Genomic DNA, 19,824 nt, shown 5'->3' on the forward strand with positions numbered 1-19,824 from the left:
TTCATTCAATCAATCAATCAATCAATCAATCAATTATTCAATCAATCAATCAATCAATCAATAAGAAATAAAAATGAAATAACAAGCTTCTTTTGAATATTAAAGTACACTAGGGATGAAAATACCTAATACAATAAATTCAGAAACACATGTATTACATCTAAATAAAAAGGAAGTGCAGTTGTTAGACTTAACCATAAGATTGTCTTTAAAGTGTGATAATAAAAACACAAACATTTAAGTTTTAAGTACACTACACCATATTAAAACATTAGCAGAATGTGCATTATTTACACATGTAAAATATTAAATGAAAATATTAAGTATTATATACACGTATGTCGAACACTAACTATTTAATTGTTTGTGTATCTTGTCAACATACTCTAAAAGAGGCAATATAAAGCAAAATTACTTATATTTTAAAGCGTAAATAGCATTACATAATTTGCCATAAAATCGATACACTATCTGTAAGAACGAAAATAGACTTCTGTATTTTCCAAAAATGATTAAAACGAAACTAGCACAGCCATTTTTGTAATGGACTGAGAGACAAGTACGAATTTTAATTAAAGTTAATACGTAAATTTCCTATCTATAACAATTCCGATGATTTCTTTCGAGTGATATTATTTTGTGAAAGGATCGGAGGATCAAAACTGAGGCTGGACAAGAAAAGAAATAAAATGGTAAATTTTTCAAAGTTTTCATACAAATATAGGTCAATTAACTGGTAAGTATTTTTGAAATTTAAAATTAGACCATTTTAACGAAAATACAAGTAATAGAAAGAGCATCGAAACACGAGACTATCTGATTTGTACGAGGGGGCGTAGCCCCCGAGTATAAATCAGATTGCCGAGTGTTTTGATGTTCTTTCTTTTTTGTATCATAGTCAAACATAAAAACACGTTCCCTGTTGTCACAATATGAAACCCCAGAAAAAGGTAACCAATGAACGAGCATCTGAATATGATATTTCTGTCGCTTTCACTTTCTCTGCCGCCACAATATGTTAACCCCAGCAACAATGAACCAATCAATGTGCATGCTCTGGGGTGCGGGTAACTAATACCTGCACTCCAGTTAACGCACTGTGCATGTATGTGTATACGATTTAACAACAGAAAGGTCCCCAATCTATGATACAATAAATCATTTACACAGTTTTCACAAGAGTCTTTTATAAACTTAATTGTTATATATATTATCAGAATAACTTTTATCAAGATAAAGACGAAAATAAAAATTCTGAGCTTCTTTCACTAATTTTATCATTTATATACAGAAATGTACATCACGATAATACAAGAATATGCCATCAAAGAAATCGAAAAGAAAACAAGGAAGAGGTAGGTGCAAAACTTATTTAATGTAACTTGACGTCCACAACAAATTTAAGTAAACAATATCTACATTTACACCATTACATTTTTTCATTGATTTGTTTATTTTGTGTGTTTTTTTTCTGTTTTTTGTTGTTTTTTTTTTTTTTTTTTTTTTTGTTTTGTTTTGTTTGTCTTGGTTTTTACGCCGATTTTAACACATTTGCTTTTGGCTTCGCTGCATCATAACTTTATAAAATGAAATAATAACTGGCATTCATCATATTTTATTTCTTAAAGCTTCATTTTTTGATGTATATAACTGTGCTTAAATAAAATATCAAAACAATGTAGTTTCATACAAGTGGAAAAGCTAGATTTGTTTTGTATTTTGTTATTAGAAAATTGATGTTTATATAAATATTAGACAATTATATTGAATAAACTACAGTGATTACATTACAAACACAATGTATATTTCATAAGTAGAGCCCTCCTACCCCTAAAACCCAAACAAACAAAGCTTTGATAATTTCCATTGACTTAATTTTTTATATATAGCTTTGTCTGAAAGTGATGGTAATCCAGGAATCAGAAGGGCAGAAGGAGCAGCAGATGAAGCAGAAGTACAAGGTAACATTCTTACATTCATACCAGATAATTTGGTTTAAAAAAAATCAACATTGAAAGGGATAATCAAAATCTTTATAAGCTGATATAAAACAAACTTTTGTATGTAAATAAAAAACGTTAAAAGGGGGCCCAAGATACTTTAACAAAAAGAAAAGGGGAAAAGAAACTTTTATAAAAAGCGAAACATTTACTAAATCAAAGATTGAAAAACAGACATACTGATATATAATTTACGTAAATACTACATGTAGTATACATATTGTTTTTGGCAATCTTGGCAATAAACATGCATTTTTGATCTGTTGATGTACCTGAAAGGATATCGAAATTCTGTACTTTAAAATATATCAAAGCACTTTTTCAGACTACCTATATAATCAACTGAATATGATAGTATAAAATATGTCGAAAAAAACCCAGAGAATATGGTGGTTGGTAGAAATATTTATGCCGCTTTAACAATATAAAAAATGTTGATAGGAAAAGTTTACGCTATTAGTTACAGTTGGACAAATTAGTTGTTTGAACAACAAATTCAAATTTTTTTTATATAAATTACTAAATCAAAGATTGAAAAACACATAAATACACACGAATATATATCTGCTATGAAGACATAGGTCGCCAAATTACTTTTTACACACTAGTAATCATCTGAAAATATGTTCTGTAATATTCCTACATAATTAATATAGAAAAATATTAATATCTTCTAGCAAATGATATGCATCATTGGCTATGTTTTAAAGGATATCACAATTATATTTTTTTTGCTTGAGTATAAAGTAAGATTTTATTGATCAGTTTTGTGATAAGAGAAAAGACCGTTACTCGAAACATGCCTTTTAAAATAGTGTTACTATGTACATATCTAATTTTCTATTAAAAAAGTTCACCATGACAATAACAATATAAATTAGTAATAGATAAATTTATTGGTTATGATTACATTGTAGGACAAAGTGAAACGTCTGTAACGCAGTTTATATCAGGCACGAATATTCAGATTGGTGATAAAAATGTTATAAAAGACGAAAGGAGAATTTCAAGTGATGTAGAATATGCAACTGAAGGTAAGTTTGTAACGTTATTATATTTGGACTAACTGAAAAACTCAGTATGAAAAACTAAATGGAAATTTAACTTATTTAATAATCTATCAAGACGTTGGCATATATTAATGTTATGTATCAATTATACATAAAGTAGGTGCTATTTCGCATCTCATGACTTCGTCTCAGTGTTTTGTTTTTGTGGTCCTTTTATATCATTGATTCAAAAACGTTTAAAGTTGAAAACGAAATATTGCCTAAGCAGCCAAAAGTGGCATTAGAGGTGTTGTACATATTTCACGAGCTGTTTCATCAAACTTTGCATCTGTTTGCTTTTCCTTGCACTCCAGTGACTCTACTATTTCAAAATTGTAAAAAAATACATAAAAACTGAAATATAATGTAGTTTTGTTTCACATGATTTAAAGAGATTTATAAACGTAACATAATATTTGCATGTACATGTAAAATGTAATTCACTAATATCACTGTAATTATTTTCAAACAGGAGCATGTCCCGGTGCCTCTAGTTCAACCTCAGAAGCACACCATAAGACCTATGCAGAAGCCCTCACGGGTGAAGTAAAATGTATCAACCAACAGATAAATGCAGAAAATGTGACCATCAATATAAATACAAGAACAGACACACCGGATACTGAAAAAGAGGCGCAGTCAGTAACAACTTCAAAGTTTCAAAGAGAGCAAGCTGCTTCTTTCCTCGAAGCTGTTGACAGGTTTGACAGAGGTGATTTTATTTTAGTAACTGGTAAGCAGACCGAACTTGAGTACGCAGATTCACTAACATTAGTAAAATGGACTGCTGTATTAGATTTTGATCAAGAAAGTAGAACCAGGGGACTTTTGTCAAGCGTAGAGTCTACGCTCAACAAACGTCGATTATTACATATAGGTAGTATTCAAGAAACCTTTACATTCTCAGAGCAAAAAACTAACTGGATATTTATGATGGGCTGTGTAGACAGACCAGATACAATAACCGCTAATGAAGCTAATGTTTGGAAAAAAATCATGAAGGAAGAAATTGATAATAAAATTATGCTTTTACAACATTTTGGAATAGGTGTAACCAATTTTACATTTGTTGTCCTTTGGCCCTCTGATCCAAATATAGCAAAATGTGCACAATTTGTTATGAGTAACGTTTGTACTAGTATGGGCTCTTCTGTAGTTATCGTAGATACTTGTACAGAGAAATGCGATAGTTCACTGCTAAACTTAGATGTTCTTAGACAAGAAGATGAAGTTAAGGTAATAGAACTTGGGTTTAAAGAAATGTGTCATGCTATAACAAGTGTGAGAAGGGATAAATTTACAGAGTCACCAGGTTATTTCCTGCCAACTAAAGACAAAACGAATGATCCACGAATATCAGAGGTAAAAGCACAGTGGTTGAAGGAAGACTTTGAAATCCTTTATACTGATAATAAAACTGGAGTAGAACTCACGTTAGATGAGATGAAGGACGAAGTAGACAACTTTCACAAGGGAGGAACATTACCATGGTTTTGGTGGTACACAGTTGGCCCTGGACATGCTGAAATCCAGAGAGATGTAATGAACACGATACTAAAAACCATCAAGGGATGTATAAAGAACCGCAAATCTGAAACTATTACGTTACAGCATTCACCCGGCGCCGGAGGCACAACGCTTTCCCAAAGCATTCTTTGGGCCCTAAAAGATACTGTGCCATGTGCACAAGTTAAACACAATTCTGGTTCGTCTGTGACGGATCTCGTCGAAAAGATCACTTATTTGAGAAGTGACATTACAAAATCTCCTGGTGTCATTTACGGATGTCAGAAGACAAGACGAACATTAGAGAATATCATTCTCTAAAGAAAACTTTTCAGAACCCCGTATGAAAATATGCCATTATCATGTTTTGGGAAAGCCAACACCGTACATTGGTGAATGGAATGATTGTTGAATATATAGAAGAAGCACCACATTAGAGTTATGTGATAAAGGCTATCAAGAAACGAAAAAGAAGCAAACATATTAGATTGTGAAATGTGAGAATATAGAGAATGAAAAGCGACGTAAAAACGTGGAAAAGCTTGTTGAAGATGTTGAAAATGACAAGACGAGGACGATATTCGAATTTGGACTTGCTGCTCACAGTTACGAATATCAAGGAATACAAGCATACGTCAATGGATATTTAGGGCTTTTAAAAACTGGGGACGATCAACTGCTACCATGGCAAAAGTCTCTTGAATACTTGTCCCTTGTTTATTTTTATGGCCATTCTTCAATTCCTTGTCACTTCTTTACCGATATTGTTCAGACAAAGACAGATAAGAAAAATATCATTGGAAAGGAAGACTTCCCGCAAGAAATGCAAGAACTTATTGTTAGTGGAGTAAACGAATCAAGAACAAATACGGTACGAATAAGCCATTATTACATAGCAAAGGAAATTCTCGACCAGATTTTGACAAGGGAAACCAGTATTGAGAGACCTACATCACCTTATTTGTGCTCTGAAGCAAAGAAATTACTTGGTACCATCTGTCCTGAATTTATAGAGTACTGTTGGAAAAATAAGCAACGGAAAATTTCATACTGAAATTTGAATCTAAAAATTGTTGATCAACACGTTCATGCACTACCGGAAACATAGAGATGTACTGAGGACGTAACCCAAAAAGAACACTTTTCAAAGGTCCCAAAAGTAAGCCTTGTTTTCAACCAGCATTTTGGAAAACGCGGAGAAGTCCAGCGCTCCATTTCTCGGAGAGAGACTTCGACATTTAAAGCAGCTTTACATACCGTTCCCTTTCAGAGCGCAATTTCGGCACATGAGGCGACCCTCTTACATCATATTGTCAACCAGAGACTTGAAAGGAAAGCCAGAAGAAAACCTTCCCCGAAAAACCTATGACATTGAACTCAGCGATACTTTTGATGAAATAAAAATCCATTGTATGAATTCCGTACTCCAGGGACACTTGACATACGAAATATTTGCCATATGTATGGGAATATGCTGTCTAAAAAGGTATTCAAATACACGGGTAAATGTAGCACTGACAGACCTGCTATACCGATTGAGGACGACCAGTTCCGTGCTATTGTCGAAAAACTTCTCCCCGACGTTCAACTGGCTTGTTTACTGTTTTCAAAAAACAGAGAAGTAATGTCCCCTGGGAATGAAGACTGTCTAGGATTTGTAGGTGAAATTCAGATACGGCTTATGTTTTGTCGTTTTATAAAAGAGAAAGGCGGCTTCTTCGATTTAGAAAAATTTGCAAATGACGCAAATGACGACAACTGTGATTTGGCGGAATTTGTCAACGATTGCTTTGCAAATCTGGGAACTCTTTTCGACGAAATTTGTGAAGTATGTGATGTGTCTGATAGAAACAGCATGGAAGTTAATGGCCAACCACTGCAAGAAATATACATGGGATATAATGGAATCAAAAAGTCCTGGACATTTTTCGTTTAAAAAGGATTTGAACACATCAAGAGCACGTCCGCTGTGAAAATTGGCAAGCTCAAAAGAATTTATGGTTCAAAAACTTCCCATGGAACTATAGAGAAATTGAAGACAGAACCAGAGGTACAATTTGTAGTAAGCTGCTACGAAAAGAACTTCAAAACGGATTACTTTCGTGACAAAGATATAAATTCAGATTATCGCGAATGGTTAATGGCAATACGACACCCTTTGTTTTCAGAACGGTATTCTGTTGAAAAGGTTCTTAGAAAATGTAGAAAATTGGCACGAGAATGCTCAACAAGATAAAAAATCCAAGGCGAAGAATCTACGCGAAGTTTTATTATTTTCGTTTTGACAAGTTTAATTGGCTTTGGAACACCCCTATGGCCAAACGCCAGTTTTGCGGCAACCCACTGCAAGTCCCCAGCGCAAGTGCACAAAAATTTTGCAAAGAGTTTAAACGACATTGCTGAAATTATTGGCAAAAATCCATCTAAACCAAACCTGGAGTGGCTAGGTCCGCCTTTGCCCGCACGATTCGACCCGCCCTTGATCTCCCTGGTAGCGAGATTTCACGGCGGATGCAGAATCTCTTCCATTTATTGCGAAAGGAGACAAACAAAACTCCGCTCTTGAGATAAAGGGTTAGGTACCAATATTGCCCTCCCCTAATAATATAGACCTAAGTAATGGTCATATCGATCTTGACCTGCAGCCGACCCAGAAAATAGAGAACCATTAAAGATACATTTATGTCCCAAAGAGTTTGAAACTGAAAGATAACGGCATTCAAGACGCCATCGAGTAGAATTTGTCATTGGGTTCAATATAGCACAAGGCTACGAGGCTTTTATGGTAAAACCGGTGGGTCATGTCAAGTGTAAACAAAATACATGCGGAAACATTGTGGAAAGAAGGAGTTGCGACAAAAGGGTTAAATGTCCGAAATGTCTGCAAACGACAGATATTTAGGACGTTTAAGTGAAGATTAAAGTATTAAAGAATAACCAGGAAGCCATGAAATTGTCATACAAAGTGTCATTATATGAAATCAACAAAGTTTGAAAAAAAAAAACAGCAAAAAAAAACAACGGTTCCTCTACTCCTGTCCGATTGGTGTGTACTGGGGTATTCCTTCCCTTAAATTTGCTGCTGTAAGTAAAACACCTTTGATTTTAAGCAAAGGAAAACTATTCTGGCTAGTAGGAAATCACAGTTGTCCTTAAAAACCCTTACAACGTTAAATATAAACGCAGTAGGGCACCTCCTAGAACACACTGTATATAACATAAACATAATGATAAGTTATACCTTTTAATGCGCGAGACTTGTAATCTCGACATTGTGGGTTCGATTCCAGGGTTGGCCAAATAAAATTACTCATCAGTCTTTCGCATGAGATTGGCACGTTAAGCTTCTGAAAATTGGGGCATCTTTCTGTGTCTGCATCTTCCATTATCATCCAAATTATAAAATGACTAATACTCTTCCCATATGGGTTACCAATGGCGAGTATAAATAAACTCAATAACAAACTAAATATACTATACCTTCATTATACATATCATTATCTGAAATACCCCTATTTGGTTGGACTGTTGTTATTGATATAACTACAGAAAGCTCAAACCGCCACTTATAAATGCCGTGCAGCCTGAAATGTTTATAATTCATTTGTGTAACAAAGTTTTATTGAAACGAGACCAAAGGCCATATAGTAAAACGTAAAAATGAGTTTCTACATTTTAATGTTTGCAAGAGTGAAGATACGATACTGTTAAGTGTTTAATTTTACTTCGATTATTTGGTTTTTGCTGTTGCTGTGGTTGATTTTAAAAGTGGTATATACCGTAAGGCTTCAGAAAAAAACTATAAACTCTATTATAGATGGAATTTAACATATTTACAAAAAATATGTTTGAAAGCTAAAATTATTATGTTTCTTCTCTCTTTAAAATAAAATTTCCACTTTAACAACAAAAAAATGACTGTTTAATTACATTTTGTATGCAGACAGACGTGGTTATATTAGATCATTGTAGTGATTGCTCTGTCAAATTTTTATAAGACATTCTAATACATTGTATCGATCGTGTATTACATAGTCCGGACTAGAATTTTGTTTAACACATTTTCCTTGCGTTACTGTTGTTAATTCAAAATATAGATAAAATCTGCATACTAGGTGATAATGTGCACAATAAGGTTGCATTTATAATGGCAGTTTAATTATCTATCCATAATATGTCTATATAAATCCATAAAAGAGCAGAGAACAGGAGAGATACGATGAATATTGTCTATAATTTACTTTGTATTAAATCAATGTCATTTGTTATAAATTCTCTTCTTTTTCTATGCCGATTTATATGTTATGATATTTGTCTATCTAAAGTATCATATTTAACTGGAATCTATTGTAAATATTAAATGTAAATTACATGTAGTTGATGAATTTTTCGGATATAAAACAATATGTGTTTTGTTTATGATCAGATAAAAAGTGACGTATTTTCAAAATTAACCATCTTCAAAAGTCGTTTATTCTGCGTGTGCATTTTTGGATATGTATATGTTTCATATAATAATAAGAATCATCATCATCTTTTATTTTTCTTAAAATACATCGTACATTGCATGCGCATACATTCTCATTGGCCTTAAACAGACATAAAACCTAAACACATTTATTACTACATGTAGCATATTTTCTTTATCAAGAAATGTGCTGTTCTTGTCTTTACATCTTTTACATTTTCATTTAACGCGTATATATCAATATGTGCAGTAGGATTCATAAACAAAAAAAATATATACATGTATATCATGATTGATTGATTGATTGATTAATTGATTGATTGGTTGTTATTTTTTGTTGAATATTTGTTTTGTGTGCTATTTTCGTTTCGTATATATTCTTTTTAATATACATGTTTATTTTTGTTCGAATGATTATTCCCACATTGCCTCCGTATTGTAGTACACATTTTTTTATTTCGGTATATAAATGTATATAGAAACATGTTTCGTAAAGGCTCGTTATGCCTCACATATGTTATCATTTTAATTTCTTTAACACGATTTTAGTTTTGGTATATTGTTACAGTTGACAAAAAATTACTCAATTGCCAAAAATATAGATGAACTGTCTTTTGTCTCTGTTGCTCTGTTATAACAATGTATATATATTTATAGTGAATAAGTATTTTATATGGTAGTCAAAACACTAATTTGTTTACATTTTGCTATCTTTGTGACACATTACTGCATGTTCAGGGCTATTTTCTTCAGTTGTTTGAAATCAAACATGCTCTAAATTCATTATATATAATCAATTTAAACACATGTTTGACAATTACATGTATTAGCAATTAAAAAAGGGATTTCTCGGACATGACGTGCCTTTAAGATAATATATTTTTGATACATTTTTAGTTGTTTTTTTGGAATTTTTCAAACTGTAAAATTGAAATGTTACAGAAATAAATTTCATACATTTTTACCCATTTCTGTCTTTATGTTCTTATAATAACTAGTTTAAACTTATGTCACGGAGTGATCTGTTTCTTTTGTTTTTTTGCTATTTATGAGAGCAAATAAAATTTGTATCATATTTTGAAACTTTATCGCAATTAATGTAAGCAAAACCCTTTCGTTACAAAGGTGTGGGCTTCAATGACATGTGATATCCACTCCACTTATTCTCAGACATCTTTTGAAATTAAATATTAAAATATACGTTGCAGGATAAACAATGATAATGATTGAGAAAAACAACAAACTTTTTAAAATTACAAATGTACATCCACTACATCGTGACCATGTCGTTATGTAATACTATACATTATGCATGTAAACTTGTTAACTTATTAAAGAAATTCCACTGAGGTTTATAAGCCAAAAACATAACATTTAATTTTCACATAGATAAACATGAGCACTTTAAACAGAAATATAAATAGATATAACTAAGAAATACACAAGAAATACATTGAAAATCATATGTTTGTGCTATTCTCAGTCCAATTTGAGTGAAAACCGTTTAAACGCTTTTCAATTTAAGGTCACTTTTCACTATTATAATAAATATTCTGGAAAAACGGAGCGAGCTAATGATCTGAAATTTTGCACATAAGTTATTAGTTTAGATCCACATCAAATGGAGTAATAGTCCCAAAAAATTATTTCCAATCCCGTCATGTCAAAAAACTTCAGTGGAGTCCCTTTAATATAAGTAAAATGATAACCGGAGTGTTTGTCAACATCATTAAAATATTTTGACGTAATTAAAATTGATTTATTGTAACATTTGTTGTTGTTTGTGTTATAATTTAGAAGTAAATTTGTTATTTTATATGATGCTACATCTTTATGTGCTACCTTCTAACACAAATCATTATTATTATCATTATTATTCAATTTATGTATTATATAAGCATATAATACTTATATGAAGTAAGTTATCGAGTATATCTGGAATACTAGTACGCAATGTCTCTTGAGAAGTAGCTGTCATGTGTTTATATATTCTTGTTTTTTTTTTCTTTCTGAAATTGCCATGTGTATATATTATTGTGCACTAATTTTTGGAACACAATTATCCGCTCTTTATATTTTTCTGCACTAATTTTATTGGACACAATTATCCGGTGTTTATATTTTTGCGCACTGATTTTATTGAACACAATTACCCGGTGTTTACATTTTTGTTCGCAAACTTTATTGAATTAAATTGCCATGCTGCTTATATTTGCACTTATTTTATTGAACACATTTTCATGCGTTTCTATTGTTGTATACAGTACATATTTTATTGAATAAAATCGTGTTTTAAGTCTAGTGCACTTATTTTATTGATTTTTATTCTTTAAATTGTTGTTTCGTTTATACCGCATAGTTGATATACACAAAGACACATATTCAAGAATTCGGTCATACGGGTAACCTTAACCTCCTCGATTATTGAGGACCCGCCTTGGAACAGTGGATTTTAAATTTAAAGGGATTTCCATAGCAAAAATTGAGTTACCTACAGTGTAAAGCCTTTTTTTAACGGTTTCCCCCTTTTATTTTTTTTCCCAATCAATCGCTGACCATGTTAATTACAATACGATAACCTGACCTAAAGATAAGGTATGATAAAAGATAAACTGTTATTTCCGGGTACGATATTTTAATGTAAACAGACTGCCAGGAAATGTTACAAGCATAAATTCTGCTGGCAACTTATCAATCAGAACACAGTGAGCTATATTTACATACATACATATAGTAGGAGACGGTGATAAACAAAGAACGCCGCGCATATAATTTATATGTAGGTAAACATGGATGCTAGCGTATTCGCGTGAGTCAGATGTAAATATTTATTATCAAAGATAAGGATTATACTTTTCGGATAAAAGGTAATAAAATATTTATTTAACTTATGTTTATATAACGTTATTTAGTAAGAATAATTCGCTAGTAGTTTTAAGTACTCAAAAGGTGCTTCAGATAAACAATGTATATATAAAGTCTACAATTTAGAACACTCTGGAAGGAGTACAGAGAATTATAATTAATACCATGCGATAATTTCTTTTTTCTGCGCAGCAAACACACAAAAATATAAAAAATATATATAATATGTAATAAGAATGATGTTTTTACAAACATAATGTAAATATTTTGTACTGGATGGAGTGTATACAACATAATTATGCAAGTTCAAGCAGACGAATCAAAAGTCAGCTAAATTACTATAACTATTGATATGCATCAGTGTGTTTCTTATATCTTTATTATATTTTTTTATGTATATTTCTACTTTTTTCAAAACATAAGCTATTGTTTTTATTTACAATGTACTTTATGCGTCTGTCAGATATCCTTTCGTTCTCTTTTGCAAAAGCATATTGAAAACGCAGCCTTTCGGATAAAAGTGTGGATTATTTATGGAAGTCAAAAGCATGTCGAACTCGCGGCCTTCCGGATTAAAGTTCGGATTGTGGAAGTCAAAAGCATATCGAACTCGCGGTCTTTCGGATTAAAGTTCGGATTATGGAAGTCAAAAGCATATCGAATTTGCGGCCTTTCGGATTAAAGTTTAAATTGTGAAAGTCAAAAGCATGTAGAACTCGCGGCCTTTCGGATTAAAGTTCGGATTGTGGAAGTCAAAAGCATATCGAACTCGCGGCCTTTCGGATTAAAGTTTGGATTGTGGAAGTCAAAAGCATATCGAACTCGCGGCCTTTCGGATTAAAGTTTGAATTGTGAAAGTCAAAAAGCATGTAGAACTCGCGGCCTTTCGGATTAAAGTGTGGATTGTGGATGTCAAAAGCATATCAAAAAACTCCCGGCCTTTCGGATTAAAGTTTGGATTGTGTAAGTCAAAAGCATATAGAACTCGCGGCTTTTCTGATAAAAGTTTGGATTGTGGAAGTTAAAAGCATATCGAACCCGCGGCCGTTCGGAGTAGAATGCTAATGCTGTGAGCAAACAACACACATCGTCCTCAAATGAATTGGTTTGTTAACCTGAAATAATCAAGGCATGTATCATGTTATCCACCAGGTCTGTTCGTTTGTCCGTCCGTTTGCAATTTCGTGTCCACTCTGTATCTTTTGAACCGATTGAAACAACTTTGCAGTAATGTTAAATTGATGCAAAATTTGGCTCCATCAGACGAGGGTCAAAGTAACGCTTATCCTTATTAATTTATATCTAAGGGAATGTATTTTGTAATTACTGTTTGATAAAGTATTCTTGTATGGAATCTATTTTAGAATAAATTACCTAAATGGTGCATTTTGTTACAAATGACCAACTTTCACATGAGGGCATCTGTTGAAAGCCGACACGAAGCCAGTATTTTCCTTCCTTTCTTCTTGCCTTATATGGTTTTATTAGAAATAAATATGTATATGTATATAGGATTATACATATATTTATTGTAAAAATTCAGAGACAATAAGAAGTTTGACAACTTGCATGAACACTTTAATTTGTGAATATTCCTTATCATAAAGATAATTTGGACAATGCATGTTTCAGACAAAATTCATCCCTAATCAAAATTGCATTCGGGCAATTATAATTATAATTATGATTGCTCCGCCTTTGCGGTGCTCTTGTTACTAATATATTTCTAACATACCATTGCCAAAAACCTTGTTATTCAATTTTAAGATGTCTGCTTAGATAAAACCGAGAATCAATAAATCGTACAAATGTTCTTGTTGAAAATTTATTTTTGGTTTACCAGATAACAACAATGGATGCTGATATTTACAAAGCCGTGCAGACGAACGATCCAACCGAATTGTTACAGTTGATAAACTCAGGGGGTGATGTTAATACGATATATCAGGATTTAAGTTTGATCTCCACCAAGTCGATTCTCCACATTGGATGTGAGAAAGGGAGAATTGACTGTGTAAAAGTAAGTACACGCGTACTGAATTACCAGCAAGTGTTGCATGATGCGCCATTGCAGGACCTGGTTTCGATATTTGCCCGTCACCGATGAGTCTAAAATATCGTGAGCAATATCGAAAACCGGTCTTATTTATTCATAAAGGTTTTATTTCATAAAGACCCTGTATCAATGACAACGTTTTTATTCATCACCTATATAGCCTCTTTCTATAATTGTATGTACCTATGTCACGTGGTGAATATTTTTAACTAAAACATCAAAAACAAAAACTCACCTTTATTTACCAACAGGCAAATAGTATCTGATTGTGAATAGAGTTCTAATATTTTCGGAACCCCGCGCCGATATGACAGAGGCTGAACAGCGCGCCGATATGTTGACGGAAGTTACTGAAATAAATTAATTTGGAATACCTCTTAGTACTATTATTTTTGATCTCTTAACCGAAGGGCCGTTTATCAGCAAAAAAGTGTCAATCTGTGCCAACTGAAATCTTTCGTATCTTTTCATCATTTAAATTATATCACAGTGCTATATTATAAGGATCTGATTATGTAGAAATAAATAAAACAAAGTTGGAACAATTTTGTATAAATTCATGAACAAGAATTTTCGTCTTTTCGTATTTTGTAATTAAATTACAAAAGTATGTGTTCTAGTCTAGGAAAGCATTTTACAAATTCCAGACACAAAAGATGCGGATGTAAATAAAGCAAGGCAAAAACCAACACTGAAATTTAGCCAACATCTTAATGTCTTGGCTGAATTTACAGAAATTTTTAAAACCTGGAAATGTAAGCGCTTATAAGGTTGCCAAGTTCTAAATTTTCTACTTAGCCCTAATTTAAGACAAGTCCTAATTTAACACAGATCAAAGTATCAATGTTGTTCAAGGTTGCGCGATGATTTATGAGAAGATCTTTATTTCCGTGTATCAAAACTCACAGACAATTGTATCGAACACAAAGATCAAAATTGTTGAAAAGCAGTAGCAAAATATTTTCTTTTTAAGTAAGCACATGTGAACAAGACCTTCAAGTAGACAAGACTTAAATTGACCTTCATTCTTAAATGACCTTGACCTTCAAGGTCAAATGTCTAAATTTTGTTTTATTTTGCTCATTTTTGTAAATAGTGGCTATAACTTTGTTATTTTTTATTGTATTCAAACTTGGTGACACCAATCTTTTAGGATATGCATTCTAGTTGATCGGTCAGACCTTGACATTCACTCATAATTTACCTTTACCTTAAAGATCAAATTATTAACACTTCTTTGTTTTTGTTGTTCATGTATATCAAACTCAAATTGACCTCGGCTCATTAAGGACCTTGACCTTCAAAGGTTAAATTATTGATTTTTTTTACAGAGTTTTGTCTTAAATGACTGTAACTTGGTAATTAACAAAAAGGATTATCTCATGCTTGGACAAAACAACCTTTTGGACAATACATTCTGAAAGGATGAACTGACCTTGACAGTCAATGTCAAATTGTTGAATTTTGGTTAAGTTGTCATAATTTTATTATTTATGTACGTATTTGATTCATTCGTGGACAAAACCCGGCGATGGCTCTTGTTTAACGCAAATAGTAATTGCATTGATCGTTTCTATAGTGACTGCTCCAGAAAAATCGGCTTGAAAGACATTATATATGTGCGATAACGGTACATAGCGATACATGACGATAAACATTCATGATATTTGTAAATGATGAAATTAAATATTTTTATCAAGCAAGCATTTTTGTCAATTAATAACATATCATATTGGATTCGAGAATCAAGGTATGTTTGGTATGATAATGTTCGACTGTTGCTATGGGAACTATATTCAAAATGATTGTATAATCCTGAAAAATCATAGGTTCTTTGAAATATGGCTATAGTATAACTCCCCCAAACATACCAACTATTTACATGACGTCATGCTGTTTACACGACGATAGTACAATTGCATCAAAAAGTAGAAAAGTCATTGTATTCTAAAAAACTTTTGCTATGGATTAAAAAGAAATGAAATTTTCTTATTTGTAACAATGACTTTTTTAAGAATTCAATGTCATACCTCAAGTAAATCAAGTTTAAGAGACATAGAACTGGAATATCCATGGCACAACTCATATATATCAAAAATGTTAGGGCGACTGAACATCCGATTCCCGTAACTGCATCACATGAAAAAGAGAAGACATCTTTTTCAATGTCCATATGCAGTAGCCATTTTGTCAAGTTAACAGCCAATTTTCTCGCTTGAACCAAGTGTGCAATCACTTCACGTCCTGCCCCTTGATATGAATAGTTTATAATTAATTGACATTCTTTATATATTACAAGGTACTCATTCAGAAAGGAGCGAACCTGGCGGCACGTGACTCCTGGTATCAGACTCCTCTCATGTATTGTATGATCACCCAATGGTATGAAATAGCTGAAATATTACTCGATCAGGATCAAGACATTATTGACATCGGGGATATGTATGGTAGGACAGCCTTACATATTGCTGTAAAACACGCCGCCGTGGAAGGTGTAAAGGTAACCCGTCACACACAAAAATTCTGTTATTTGTATCATATATAAATTATACATCACATCATATTATGTATCACTTTAAAGCAGCACGCCTCAAATTTCATGCAAATTTTCATGAAAATTTTGAAAATGTATTTGAATGTGTAATATTGTGAAGTAACCTAAAGGAAGCAATTTACACTTTATCAATGGGATTTACAAACCACATAAATTATCAAAAGTGGTTAAAATGTGCATAAATACTCGTACATGTAGCCTTTACTGCGTTAGTAACGGAGTAGAAATATAGTTGTAAATACTGAAAAATCTGTCATTAATCGCACATAATATGTTAAATATTACTTGAATCTTGAAACTTTTTATTTTTCCCGACATCTTAGTTAATTTTTCATTAGTTTGGATTTTATTCATCTGGAGGCATGTAGCCGTGGTATAAGAGTTCGGTTAACTTCGTCACTTTTCGTACTTTCACGACACGAAAAATGACGAAATATTCCGGAATTTTACGAGCTTGTGTTTCATTTTAAAAAGATATGAACTTATTTCGCGCAATATCAGAATTGTACTGTAATAAGAAAGCGACAAACCTGAACCAGTTTGTTGGTAAGCATACTTACGGAGGAAAGCGGGCGTATGCCATTGGCCAGCATTTATCAGAATGATATAGACTGTGTCAACCAGTGAAAATAGGAGAAGTGGTTTTGCAATAATATAATAAATAGTGATAGTATTATTTAGGCACAAATAAGTAATACATCGTATTCAACATTTCTACATTAATCCTAACAATATCTGAAAACTTGTTTCTTTTAAAAAAAATTCATGATTTTAGTATGCTTTATAGTTTTGATCATGCAAAGCGGACCTTAAAAATTCAAATGGCATTACATTGTTGATTCTATATCAAAATCAAATTTTCATTTATTGCAGATACTGTTGAAATACGGCGCGGATATAGATAACGTAGATGAGAAAGGTATCACACCACTAAATTATGTTTGTGGTGATAAAGAAGTATCGGCAGAGGATCGTACGGAAATAGTACGGATTCTAATCGAAGCCGGGGCTAATCCCAATTGTAGAGACTTTATGGAAGGTAGAACGGCGCTTCAGGTACAAACAGTTGTCTTTGGCAAATAATCCCCTGTATTAATTGTTTATCATCAAACAATTTAGAAAACATTTAGAATTGGTCGGAGAGGCCAGTAAATCGTATTACTTGCCCAGCATCTTGAGCTATGGCATACTTATTTAAACATGTAGGCCTCTACATTTGTTTCCTGTTTGGCTCATTTAGATATTCAAAAGCCATGCTAGTCCACTCGGCTTGTGTCATAATTGCCGTATGAAGTAAAGAAGTAAAAAAGGTGCAACTATCCATGTAAAGTTATAGGTACATTTATATACTAGTTTATCCAATCTTTATTTTCAAAGAGGGCGATGATTACAGGTAATGTAGAAGTCGTCGAGATGCTCCTGGCCGCTGGTTCTCAAGTTAATACGTTAGACAGTTGTGGACGCTGTCCTGTAACCAACATATTGTGGTATCATAGGAGACCAGGTGATTCCGTTGACGTTGCTGACGACGTCATGATTATCATTATAATGTTGATACAGGTAACAAAAAACAAATTTCCATTTCACTGATTAGCTGGTTAGATAATAGAAAACTTCAAAATTATACGTATGTATTTATGTTTAATTGTTTTAAAGCAATATAAGTCAATTTTATGCTTATTTCAAACACCCAACATGTTTGATACTTTTTCTACAGATATATGTAACCTCAGTGGCCTAGATTGTTGTTCTTTTACAGGCCTCGACATTAGCGGTGGTCCGTTGGTCCGAGACCACTTGGTTTTGGCAAGGACCACCTAATTTTAAAACCCACTGGTCCGTCGGACCACTAGAATTTTCTGGTTGATACAAGGCTTATTTGGGAGAATGGCGATTTGGTCAAAAACATGTTATATACTTTTGTTTAAAATCATTAATCTATGTCCGATGTACATGTATATGGTTCATTAATCTCTGATTAGTTACAGAAGTTCTTAAGTCATCAATAACTTTCATTTTAAGTCGCTAAAATTTTGTTTATGCAAGTTAAAAGAGTTAAGAATTTGTGATATAAATTTAGGTACAAAATTCATTCAAATGGTGCTAGTAATTATGCATTGTCTGATTACCACGGCGGAACCATTAACATTTTATGTTATGTTACATATTAATCAACCGGGAGTATCCGATGATGGTAATTATATGATATTGGATAAACTTAAATTTCAGATATTTGAATAACGGCAGCAAACGAAAGGAACTGGAAAAAATACATCTAGTAATTCTATGCTATTTATCTTTATTTTAACTGTTTAACGATAAGAGATCTGTTTCTTCTAGAGTTAAAATTATTTTAAAAGGTTAAAAATACCTAATGTCAAAAATGAATATCAAATAACAAGCAACAGGGAGGTAAAATTATGTATTATAAATATGTGAGAAAATATAAATATGTGAGAAAAATAAGATAAGTTATAGTAAATAATAACGTTGTCATTATTTTAATAATTTATATATTTCCTTGTTTTCAAAGACAAGAATAAGATAATTTATTAGTTCCATTAAAAATGTTAATCTATAAAAGATGCTATGTTATTTATAATCATGATTATAAGACATACCACGTATCAGCAATGGATATTTGAATAACAGTAAGAAAATAACAGACACAAATGGCTTCACTATATATTCCCTAACTTGAGTTGAGGGAGAAATCACATTAATATAAAAGATAACATAAATAAGAGCTCTGCTGTGTATTTTTGACTCAGATAAAAACAAATAAACAAATAACTCTACGATAAAATACCTACTGACTTGCTCTCCCTTTTCTGATTAGATGTAAATTATATATCTAAAAATATCTGCTCTCTTTAAAGGTTAATAATACATCTTTGTCATAAAGTTTAAACATTTTTTTTGTACATTTGCAGTAAAATGATATAATAATGATAACTGACCACCTGACTTCTGGAAGGACCACCTAACTTTCAAATCTAGTGGTCCGGCATACCACCTGCTAAAAAAGTTAGTGTCGAGGCCTGTTTTATTATTCATTTATTTTTTGTGAGCGGGTACGTGGTCGTAAGTTTGAGTGAGATTGTTGCCGATGCATTTGCATGAGACAAAAGTAATTGCAAGAAGTCGTTTGAATATTTTCATTTCGATTGCTATCATATATATGTTATTACACCATTTTTAATATCCCCAACTACATTTGTGTGCACTACTGGAAAGCATAATCATTAAAAGTGAGAAGCAGAAAAATGCTGAACCATTCCAAGGAAGTAACCTAGTATGATACCAAGACGAGCTTGAAGGGGGCT

General features: G+C 32.4%; 2 protein-coding genes across 4 annotated transcripts in view; both read left to right on the top strand.

Annotated features, from left to right (window-relative positions):
- The first annotated feature begins 508 nt into the window (after positions 1-508).
- LOC132753756 (uncharacterized) overlaps positions 509-19,824 on the top strand; it is a 35,203-nt gene continuing 15,887 nt past the window's right edge. Inside the window, exons 1-4 of the mRNA XM_060744280.1 lie at positions 509-692; positions 1,292-1,355; positions 1,890-1,961; positions 2,918-3,034. Of these exons, the coding sequence (XP_060600263.1) occupies positions 1,319-1,355; positions 1,890-1,961; positions 2,918-3,034 (226 nt within the window). The 5' untranslated portion in view covers positions 509-692; positions 1,292-1,318. The remainder of the gene's footprint in view (positions 693-1,291; positions 1,356-1,889; positions 1,962-2,917; positions 3,035-19,824) is intronic.
- LOC132753739 (serine/threonine-protein phosphatase 6 regulatory ankyrin repeat subunit C-like) overlaps positions 11,720-19,824 on the top strand; it is a 36,266-nt gene continuing 28,161 nt past the window's right edge. Inside the window, exons 1-5 of one of the 3 annotated variants that reach the window (XM_060744247.1) lie at positions 11,733-11,890; positions 13,732-13,908; positions 16,244-16,444; positions 17,372-17,554; positions 17,876-18,058. In XM_060744247.1, coding sequence (XP_060600230.1) covers positions 13,741-13,908; positions 16,244-16,444; positions 17,372-17,554; positions 17,876-18,058 — 735 coding nt within the window. In that variant the 5' untranslated portion in view covers positions 11,733-11,890; positions 13,732-13,740. Of the gene's footprint in view, positions 11,891-13,729; positions 13,909-16,243; positions 16,445-17,371; positions 17,555-17,875; positions 18,059-19,824 lie in introns of all 3 variants that reach the window. The other 2 variants (XM_060744248.1, XM_060744250.1) reach the window with 2 other exon arrangements.

This window comes from Ruditapes philippinarum, unplaced genomic scaffold, assembly GCF_026571515.1.
Source record: "Ruditapes philippinarum isolate M1 unplaced genomic scaffold, ASM2657151v2 ctg208_1_1_1_1, whole genome shotgun sequence".
Taxonomy (NCBI): Eukaryota; Metazoa; Mollusca; class Bivalvia; order Venerida; family Veneridae; genus Ruditapes; species Ruditapes philippinarum.